General features: G+C 44.2%; 1 protein-coding gene across 1 annotated transcript; it reads right to left on the bottom strand.

Moving 5' to 3' along the window:
- Positions 1–8,888: 8,888 nt before the first annotated feature.
- LOC110885749 lies at positions 8,889–11,128 on the bottom strand. Its single transcript, XM_022133460.1, has 2 exons — positions 10,357–11,128; positions 8,889–10,261 (listed from the first exon to the last, which is right to left on the bottom strand). Exons 1-2 carry the CDS (start codon positions 11,126–11,128, stop codon positions 8,889–8,891), a joined length of 2,145 nt encoding a protein of 714 aa, XP_021989152.1.
- Between the last annotated feature and the right edge of the window lie 374 nt (positions 11,129–11,502).

Consider the following 11,502-nt stretch of genomic DNA (forward strand, 5'->3'; position numbering starts at 1 on the left):
ATTCTTCGCTCTCGACTCGTACCAATGATTCCCTTGCCTTCGAATCTCCAATTGTTTGCCAAGAATGCCCCAAAATCGCCTCCAAGAACTCTTAATTCGTAATTTGGGGGTTGTTCCTTCGTAACGTCTTTAATGATGATGATGATTCATTTAAATAGTAAACCCTAGGCTTAAAACAAATATTTCACGTTCTGCTACCCCGTCGCGTAGGGCGACGGGTCTTCCATATACGCTCGCGCTGCGCGACTGACACCAATATCAGCATTTTTGTTTGTAACTTGTAGCGTAGCGCGACTGATCCTCCTTTTATGCTAGCGCTACGCGACTACGTTTTTCAACAGAATGTTGCTTCAAAATTTCAGCTCCAACTTCCAAATTCTCTAAAATAATTCTAACACTTGTTTCAAATGGTTCCGGGACTTGACGTTTCGCACTTCAGCTCATTTTTGCTCCTTTTTCAGCAGTGTTATATATCAAGACCTGGAAAACACAAGATTTATCAATAGCACGCAATTCTAAACAAAACTAAACTAAAAATAACAATAAAATGTACAATCTATACACGATATAAGCATGTATTTTGCAATACATCAAATATCCCCACACTTACACTTTTTTCGTCCTCGAAAAAGAATTATGCAACGGAATCATAGACAAATATTCACTCAGGTCAAAAGCATAGGTATATTTAATTAAAACCAAAATTTGCGTTAGCTGCGATTGCGAATATACTTGTCCCCTTAAACCCGAATCCAATTCTAAGCCCTTATCATGTGAATTTAATTTAAGTGCGGTCAGTCTACCTAGGGTTTCACGCTAGAATCTACGGTCCATCTACTCCCACCTCAAGCTTATAGGACTAAAAGAACGATCATTTGACCAATTCCCAACCGTCTTATATCAAAACCAGGAGAGTTTACAATCATATTTTTCTCTTTTTTTTTCTTCCGTGAGACTATACGGTGCTTTCCCTAACCAAGTGGCAATCCGGCTGTAGAGTCGCTATCCCCAACCACAGATTACTTAGGTTTCGGTACTTATTTATTTATTTCTTTTTTCTTTTTTTTAGCACGGTCGATTTCACACACCCTAGCGGTAATCCGGTTGTAGAGTCGCTATCCCCAGCCCAGACTACATAGGAATGCACTACTTTCATTTAGTTTCTAGCTCACTTTTTATTATTATTTTTTTCATGATCACAAACTCTAACGGTTTTAACTTATAACGGTGCCCCTTATACTATTATTGGCGGTTTTAATTTCCCATATTTCCCAGGCGAAAACCCACTAGTAAACCGACAATTAAGGTATATTAGCTCAAAGGGACTTAAAACCAAACCCGGGCCTATCCACATATCCCTAACTAGACGTATGCCTGATTTATTATAATCTCATATTATTATTATTTCAACCCGAGCAAAAATTTATCTTTTCTATCATTTTCCGTTTAAAAATGCAAACTTCTTTTTTATTCGAAAGACATTTTCTGGTTTTTCAATTTTTTTTTAATAATAATAGACTCGATTATTTACATGTATCCCATCCCCACACTTGAAGATTGCATTGTCCCTAATGCAAGAATGGAAATACGACTCAATAAACTACCTAAACACTAAAACCCTAAACTACTAACTAACTACTAAATAAATAACGAACTAACGACGAAAAAAAATAAAAATACAACAACAAAAAGGGAAACGACTTAGCTGATATGTGAGACTGTCAAAGTGCCAGTCATTTCCACATAAGCCCTCCAATTCGAAACGCGCTCAGCAAACAACTCTACCCTCGGACACGCGAACGAAAGCGGCTAACATAATCAACCTATCAAACATCAAACAAACTACCAAACATATCATCATAAATATATATCAAAAATATCAGTAGTTCATCAGTTCCAACATTCACCAACCCATCCATCCCTAACCAACCTGTTTTAAGTGTACGAATATCAAATACAGACCAAAAGCGAGGATCAAAACAACACAAAATAAAAATACTAATCAAAAGATATAATAGTCAGCTGCTACTCTGCATCCTCATGCAATCCCCAACCTACTCCTCACTGCTGTCCAGCTGCACCACTATCGGAATCATGACTGCTCTCCTCAAACACCTAAAATGGAGGCTCCGGATCAGCCTGTGCACCAACACCAGCCTGGCCCTCCTGCCCTGGCCGGAAGTAATCTGGAATCCTCATGCTCTGAACGGTCATCATATAACGAAGAACATCATCCTGCCTCGACTGACCCTTTTTAAGTGCCTCAATCATCTGCTCCAACCTGTCAAATCTCTGCTCCACATAGCCAGAGAATGACTCCAAAGTAAGGGGTTCAGGTAAAGGGTGTCTCCTATGAACCTGACGTACTGGCTGCTCAGGTGCCTGTGGTGGCTGCTGCGTAAGTGTAGGCTCAGTGTGAGTCACGACAACCTCAGCTGGTCGTCTCTGAGGCACCTGAACATGCGGACCCTCTTTGATCGGCTCCCAGCCGTAGGGTGCTTGCCACGACACTATTCCCGCCTTTTGCAACTCCTCCATCCCAAATACCACTGTCTTAGGCCCCCTGTGTAGAAATTCGGGAAGATATGTGTCAAACACTCCCAAATTTGTTGCAATCCTGGTAATGTAGGGGCCCATATCCAACCCAGCTCTAATACCTCCCCTCCTACCTCTGTTAAAAGAATCTGCTAGAACAGTAGCCAGATTAAATTCCTTCTTCTGTACCCTACACATCAAGATGAAAAGCTCGAGCCAATTTGCTTTGTTTTCCCCCGACTTTCTACCCATCAATGTCGTCGATAGGATCTTCAGTACATATCTATAGACTGGGTTACGAACCGATGTGATAAGGTTCGTTTGCCCAAATTCACGATTAGAAATCGTATTCCAAAACTTTTTCAGCTCAGCTTTACCAACACTACAGTCCCTACGCTCACTATACGCACCCCGTAAATAAGTAGCAAACTCCGGTCTCCTCACCTCCTCTTCCGTATACAAACCCGAAACGACAGCAAACCTCGGCACATTCATTTCATACACTTGCCTTCCAAAGCTAAATGATACAGCCGTGCCCTGCTCGAACTTACCCTCCTTGTGCACCCATGTACTATGGAACTCTAACACTAACTCCTCATACTGAGGCTCGGTGCAGTTCATCGCATAAATCAATCTCTGACCCAAGAGTTCCCTCACCTCCTGCTCTGAACCTATCTCCTCCAACCACTTCGAATCAATAACCCGGTGTTGAAGGAGCTCAGTATCTTTCAACTTTTCAAACTTATCCCATTCGGGTGAATCTTCTTCAAACTTTAGAATCGGGTGATCGTCTCTGTGCGTTTTCTGATCCGGGATAAAGTTATACGAGGTTCGATATTTGATTTTCCTTAATTTCGGATCATCAGCAGCGATTTGAATAATTGGAGTCTCGTGAGGAACCGGATCCTGCTGCGGTGCCGTCTGACCCTTTCCGGTTTTCCTACCTTTCCCACGCCTAGAACTACTAGCCATGCCTGCAAAACAAGTAAAATTCAAGACAAAACAGGCAAACTATCAGTAATAACAAACTATTTTTGGTGTTTTTAAATTTTATAATTTTTTTTAATAATATAATAATGTACAGTCGAACGACGGCCGTATAGCATTTCGTTCGCGGCCGTTGTTCGATACAAGTGACTTTGACGCAAATCAACTCAAAAACGAACCGAACTTCACCCGAATGGAGATTGAGTACGAGCGAAGCGGTTCGAATTCGAGCGATGCACATTGCGCAAAACGACACTAAACATGACTCTAACACGACTCGATAGACCTAAAACGACCCTAAAAGACGCAAAATGATGCTTTTGACCCTAAAGACGACACGTTTTGACTCAATTTACACAAATTGCACTAAGTTTACACTTTTACCCCCTCCCGGCACTTTGCTCGCCCTCGAGCAATCCCAAGTGCCGAGAAATCATCGAAAACCAAAACGTGGAAGCAATGAAAACGGCGCGCGTAATTTTTGTCGAAAAAATTATAGCTTTATAGCAAAACGGCGCAACCGCTTCCCCACACTTGAAGTTTACTTCGCCAAAACAATCGTCCGCAAAATTCACTTATTTCAAAATAGACCAAACCAACATCGTCGCCCGTTTAAAAATTGAACTCGTATAAAATTTAGTAGACGAGCAAGACCACCCCCCTATTTCCTATATTTAACACTATCCCGACTCACATCTCTCAAACCAATTCAACAATCCGCAGCGTGATAACCAACCCGAACTACCTAAAACCAATCCCACTCAAGCAACCTATTATGCAAATGCAACTGATTATTGACATGACACATCAGACGTGCAAATTGATCCACATTAAAACAGCAGTCACAAGACACAAAGACATAAGACTCAACCAATGACTCGACTCACTCAAATGACTCGAAAGAAAAAAAAAACGATATAACCAAACTAAACTGACACAGACTCAAACCTACTGCACACCTGACTCAACTAAACAAATCTGACTCGAAACAAACTACACCCAACACTGACTCGACAAACCTAACCCGACAGAGCCCGACACTAACAACTCACACACGGACGCGAACTCAAATATCCACAAAACTCAATCAAACAACACATTCTAGTGAGAAACGACGGAATAACATACCTGAGTCGTCGATTGTGCGAGAAAAAGTGAAAATCTCGAATTGTGAAAGTCCCTATTCACTGCTATGTGACACCCGGAAGTTATAAATGGTCTACGGGTTTTATTCGGGTGGTGATTCTGGTCACAGGGAGGTGCAGACGGTGGCAAATGGTGGTGGTGTGGTATTCGGCGACGGAAGAAGGTAGAGGTCGGACAGTTGGACGTGGAGATGTAGGTTACGGTGTTGTGGGATAAGGGTGTCCGGTTTCCAATTAGTGGTAGAAGGGAGGTTGTTGGAGGTGGGGATGGTGAATGGCGGTGGAGTGTAATGGGGTTTTTGGTGGTGGAGGTGAAAAACAAATGGTTTAGGGTTTTGGGAGTAACAGGTTAGGAAAAAGTTTTCAGGGGTGGGGGTCGTAGGTTTAAAAGGTTTAAAAGGGGTTCAAAAGGTTCAAAGGGTTCAAAAGGGTATTTAGATGAACTGTATGGTGATGTAGCGCGACCAGATAACACTTTTGGTGGTAATGCTACGCGAGTGGCGTTTTTTAACAGAATGTTGCAAAAAATTTCAACTTTTTGCCTTAGAAAATTTTTCTAAGTCTTACCCAACCTTCCCCAAAGCATCCCAAAATTTTTCTAAGCATGGGACTTACCTGAAACGACTTTTTCTTCGCTTTCTCAGCTCTCCAAGGTACGTTTCCTGCACATTCACTCACAAACACAAAACACAAACCAAAAAACTACGGAAAGACTCGTTAGAACACGAAAATACTCAAACAAAGACTCTTATACAAACGATACAAAATGTACACTTGGGCTTTCACCCAAAACACTAATTGGCGGATTTAGGTGGGATTTCGAGAGGAGTTACCTCCCTCTCATCCTTGTTTATCGCTCCTCCAATGTAATGCTTCAAACGATGACCGTTCACCTTCCAACTACGGCCATCCTTCTCATCCATGATCTCCACCGCTCCATATGGAAACACATAATGAACCATAAAAGGTCCCGACCATTTGGATTTCAACTTACCCGCAAAAAGCTTCAATCTCGAGTTGTAGAGAAGCACTTTATCGCCTTTGCTAAACTCCTTCACTTTCCTCAACCTCCTATCATGTAACAACTTGGTTTTCTCCTTTATTCCCAACGATCGAGCATACGCCGTATCCCTAAGCTCCTCAAGCTCATTAATTTGAAAGAAACGCTTCTTAGCGGCTTCGGTCATATCTAAATTAACGGTTTTCAAGGCCCAAAGCGCTCTATGTTCTAACTTGACGGGGAGATGACAAGCTTTTCCGTAGACGATCATAAAAGGTGTAGTTCCTAAAGGGGTCTTGTAGGCGGTTCTAAACGCCCACAATGCATCGTGTAGCTTGTCGGACCAATCTTTCCTATTCTTACCGACCGTTTTCTCTAAGATTTGTTTAATACCGCGATTCGCATTCTCCACTTGTCCACTCGTTTGTGGATGATATGCGGTAGATAAACGATGAGTGACACTGTAGCGTGCAAGCAACTTCTCCATCAATGCATTGCAAAAGTGAGTGCCACGGTCACTAATTAAGGCTTTAGGAGTACCGAATCGTGAAAAGAGCTTCTTAAGAAAGTTCAACACTACTCGGGCTTCGTTTGTGGGAAGAGCTTGAGCCTCAACCCATTTGGAAACGTAATCGATTGCCACGAGTATGTAACGGTTTCCTTTGGAGTTTGGGAAGGGTCCCATGAAATCGATGCCCCAAACGTCAAAAACCTCTACTACTTGGATGGGGTTTTGAGGCATCTCATCTTTGGCGGAAATATTGCCGGTTCGTTGACATGCATCACACATCTTCACGAACTCCTCGGCATCTCGAAGAATGGTAGGCCAATAGAAACCACAATCAAATACCTTTTGGGCGATGGTGTGTGCACCATGGTGTCCTCCCGTGAGGCCCTCATGCACATGTTTTATTATGTTCCACCCCTCCTCTCTCGACACACACCGTCTAAGAACTCTATCTCCCCTTATCCTAAAGAGAAAAGGATCGTCCCACACATACTTCCTCGCCTCACTAATGAATCGCTTCCTTTGTTGTGTGGACATCCCTTTCACAACATTTCCACTAGAAAGATAATTCGCTAAATCGCAAAACCATGGCAATCCTTCTTTCTCGGCCTCAACAAACTCTATAGATTCATGAGGGAACGTGTCTCCAATCTCCTCCTCACGAATCTCTTCCCTCTTGGGATCCTCTAACCGCGATAAATGATCGGCCGCCACATTCTCGGCCCCTCTCTTGTCCCTAATCTCAATATCGAACTTGCTAAGCAAAAGAATCCACCGAATGAGTCGGGGTTTAGCGTCTTTCTTTTGGAAAAGAAAATGCAACGCGGAATGATCGGTGAAAACAATCATCTTAGATAAAACGAGGTACGAGCGGAACTTATCGAAAGCGAAAACTACGGCTAAAAGCTCTTTCTCCGTGGTAGTGTAGTTTTCCTGAGCATCATTGAGCGTCTTGCTCGCGTAGTAGATGGGGTGGAAGTGCTTGTCCTTTCTTTGTCCTAAAACCGCTCCAACGGCATAGTCACTCGCATCGCACATGAGCTCAAACGGCAAGCTCCAGTCGGGCGAGATAAGAATAGGTGCACTAACCAACTGCTCCTTCAAAAAGTTGAAGGCTTTTAGACACTCCTCGTCGAAGACGAATGGAACATCTTTTTCTAGCAAGCGGGTCATGGGGCGAGTAATTTTTGAGAAATCCCTAATGAAACGCCTATAGAATCCCGCATGCCCTAAAAAACTCCTAAACGACTTAACACTCGTGGGTGGAGGTAACCTACTAATGGTGTCTATTTTCGCACGATCTACCTCAATGCCCTCTCTCGATATCTTATGCCCTAACACGATACCTTTCGTCACCATGAAGTGACACTTCTCCCAATTTAGCATAAGTTTCGTCTCGACACACCGCTTCAACATTCTTTCCAAATTCTTCAAACACACATCGAAAGAGTCACCATAAACTGAAAAATCATCCATGAAAACCTCCATGGAAGTCTCTATCATATCCTGAAATATGGCGACCATGCAACGCTGAAAAGTAGCTGGAGCGTTACACAACCCGAATGGCATGCGTCGGTACGCGTAAGTGCCATAGGGGCATGTGAAGGTGGTTTTATCCTGATCCTCCGGTGCGATGGGGATCTGGAAGTAACCCGAAAAGCCGTCTAGGAAACAATAGAATTGTTGACCGGCTAAACGCTCCAACATTTGATCTATGAAAGGCAATGGGAAGTGGTCTTTACGGGTGGCATCATTCAACTTTCGGTAGTCGATGCACACGCGCCAACCCGTGACCGTGCGAGAAGGGATAAGTTCGTTCTTTTCGTTCATGACAACGGTCATCCCCCCCCCCCTTCTTGGGGACAACCTGAGTGGGACTAACCCAAGGTGAATCGGAAATGGGATATATCATCCCGGCATCTAAGAGTTTAAGAACCTCCTTTTTCACTACATCTTGCATGTTGGGGTTAAGCCTCCTTTGGGGTTGCACCACCAGTTTATAATCATCCTCCATGAGTATCCGGTGGGTGCAATAGGAAGGACTTATGCCCTTAATGTCGGACAACCTCCATGCAATGGCCTCTTTGTTGGCCCTCAACACATCTAACAACCTCACTTTCTCACTCTCCTCTAACGCGGATGAAATAATAACGGGTAGCTCGGAACCCTCCCCTAAGAAAGCATACTCTAGATGAGATGGAAGTACCTTAAGTTCTAAGGGTGGGGGTTGGGTGTTATCATCACTAACCGCTAACACATTGGGGATTAAAGGAATCCCCTCATCTTCAACTTCACCTACACTCTTCACCTCATCTTCTACCGTCTCTCCTACCTTCTCTTCTGCCACTAGGTCCGCTCCACTAATGTACTCTAAGCAATGGTCGACACACGAGATAAACGAGTTAAAAAAGTAGACGGAATGGCAAGGACCACTATAGTCATCCGAACCACTTGGGTGGTTCATGGAACGGTCTATCTCAAAAGTAACTCTCTCCTCACCGACCCTAAGAGTGATCTTACCATCGTAAACGTCTATGAGAGCTTTGGCGGTACGCAAGAAAGGACGACCTAGTATAATGGGGACTCTCTCATCCGCTTCCATATCTAGAATTACGAAATCGGCGGGAAACACGAATTTGTCTACCTTAACTAGCAAGTTCTCAACTATACCCCTAGGGTACTTAACGGACCGATCGGCTAAGGACAATGTCATTCAGGTAGGTGCAAGCTCTCCTAGGTCTAGCTTCTCATAAAGAGAAAAGGGCATCAAGTTGATGCTAGCACATAAGTCGGCTAAAGCTCGAGTGTTGGTGTTGCTACCGAATAGACAAGGAATGGTAAAAATACCCGGATCGGTAAGCTTTTCAGGAAGCTTATTTAACACAATGGCGGAACATCCCCCATTCAACGGGACGTTAGACAACTCTCCTAATTTTTCTTTGTTCCTAAGGAGGTCTTTCAAGAACTTCGCGTACTTAGGCATCGATTGAAGGGCCTCTATAAATGGAAGGTTAATCTTCAATTGCTTGAAGATGTCCAAAAACTGCCCGTATTCCCTTGAGTATTTTTTATTCTTAAGGCGTGAGGGAAACGGAACATACGCATGGTTCACTAAGGGTGAAGGTCTAACGTCTATTGGGGTTTTCTCAACTTTCTTCTCACTTTGAGACTCACCGGGCTGTGCGGTACTTGCTGGGCTTAGCCTATTTTGCACTTTGCCGGGAGCCTCCATTTCGATCTCCTCATCTATCACATCTCCCTCTTCATCAACTACTCTCTCTTCTACACTTGGGTTTCCTACGGTCTTGCCACTACGAGTGGTAATGGCTTTAGCATGGGCATTGGGATTGGGTTGGGTATTACCCGCAAATTGACCGGGTAACCTCTCTTCTAATTTTCTAGACATATCCCCTACGACTCGTTGAAGGTCTTGGAATGAGGCTTGGTGGTTCTTAAGCATGAGGTCGTGTTCACTAAGGGTCTTTTGAGTAGTTTGGTCCCTAACAATTAGTTGGCTCATCATGGACTCCATTCTTTCTAAACTACCCCCTAAATCATAGCTTGAACCTTGACCTGTTTGACCTTGGTTATTCGACCCCCCATCCTTGACCTGCCCGTTGAACCCTTTGTTGAACTGCCCACCTGAACCCCCACCAAAGAGTGAATTTTGGCCCCTATTTGGGTTTTGAGCCATTTGAAAGCCAGGGGGTCCATTTGAGCGAAAAGCGTTATTATTAAAGTTATTATTACTATTTCGCCAACCCGACCCAAGATTATTATTACCAAAACCGCTAGATTGACCTCTACCAAACCCTCCTCCTACGAAATCGACCTGTTCCTCACCAACAAGTAATGGACACGCATTCGTGTCGTGACCCCCTCGACAATACTCACATTTGTCTACCTTAGCCTTGATTTCTTTGAGTTCCCTAGACATGTTTTCCAAAACAGAGGCTAAACTAGGATCCATTGTGACATGGTTCACCCCTCGAGCGGGTGCACTAGTAGTGGTGTTGGAACCACCACTTTGATACCTCTGATCGGATCGTGATTGGGATTGAGACTGAGCAAATGCCTCAAAACGCTCTAAACACTCAGCAACTGTAAGAATACCCATAATATGCCCCCCCCCCCCCCCCCCGCATTAGTGTCGAACCTATCACGAGTCTCTTGGGTGAGACCGTTATAAAATTTCTCACATAAAGCCCAGTCGGAAAGACCATGCTGGGAGCAACGAGCACACAGGTTTTGGAAACGCTCCCAAGCAAGGTAGTAGGGCTCGTCGGGCTCCATGCGAAAGGAGTGGATTTGGTCTCTAAGGCGTGAGGCTTTAGCGGGCGGGAAATACTTATTCAAAAAGGCTTGACGAAGCCCCGCCCATGTGGTAAAGGTACCGGTTGGTTGAGAGTCCAACCAAGTAGCCGCACGGCCGGCTAATGAGAATGGGAAAAGCTGTAGGTAGGTGGCATCGTTGGGTGCACCGTGAAGGCTAAAGGTAGCTAGCATACGAGAGAAACGGTTTATGTGGGCCAGGGCGTCCTCATCGTCTCGGCCATGGAATTGGATGGTATTGGTGATGGCTTGCATGGCATAAGATGGAATCTGCCATGAGTTGTCGTTGACTATGGGTGGAACGGTGATGGGTGAAGCGAGGCCGGTGAAATTTTGGGTGGCTTGCTGATGGACGGTTTTCCTAGGGTTGGCCATTGGTTCTAAGTTTTCTGGATTACTAGAGGTACTAGAAGTAGGACTATCGGGTGGGGAAACCTTGGGTGAAGTTTTAGGTGAACGGTTTGGCGAAGGTGGTGGTGTAGGAGGTGGGGTGGGTAACGGGGTGGAATCGAAGTTGGGGAACCGAGTAGAGGATGAAGAAGCAACCTGAGGGCCTTGGCCCAATTGAGATGAAGACTGCTTGACTGGTGGTGGTGGTCCGTGCGAGCGCAGATGTGGCATCCACTACAAGCAGAAACCTGAACACAAGAAAAGCAAACAGAAGTTACTACGACTCAAGATGAAAATAAAAGACACAAAACAAAATAAAACACGTAGCACGTATTTGTCACTGAAATCTATCAAAGCTAATGAACGCGATTGCAAAGAGTCCCCGGCAACGGCGCCAAAAACTTGATGTGCGCTAAACAGACTATAAAAACTAACTAAATTAGACTCTCTAAGCTAGACACGACAAAGCTTTAAATTCTAGACTCGACCTAAACCACACAATCGGCAAGTGTACCGATCAATGTAGTATAACCTAGGAAGTCCGGATATCGAACCACAGGACTCTATGTATCACGTAAATTAGACTCTAACAGACGCTGACGGAC

Source organism: Helianthus annuus, chromosome 2, assembly GCF_002127325.2.
Source record: "Helianthus annuus cultivar XRQ/B chromosome 2, HanXRQr2.0-SUNRISE, whole genome shotgun sequence".
Taxonomy (NCBI): domain Eukaryota; kingdom Viridiplantae; phylum Streptophyta; class Magnoliopsida; order Asterales; family Asteraceae; genus Helianthus; species Helianthus annuus.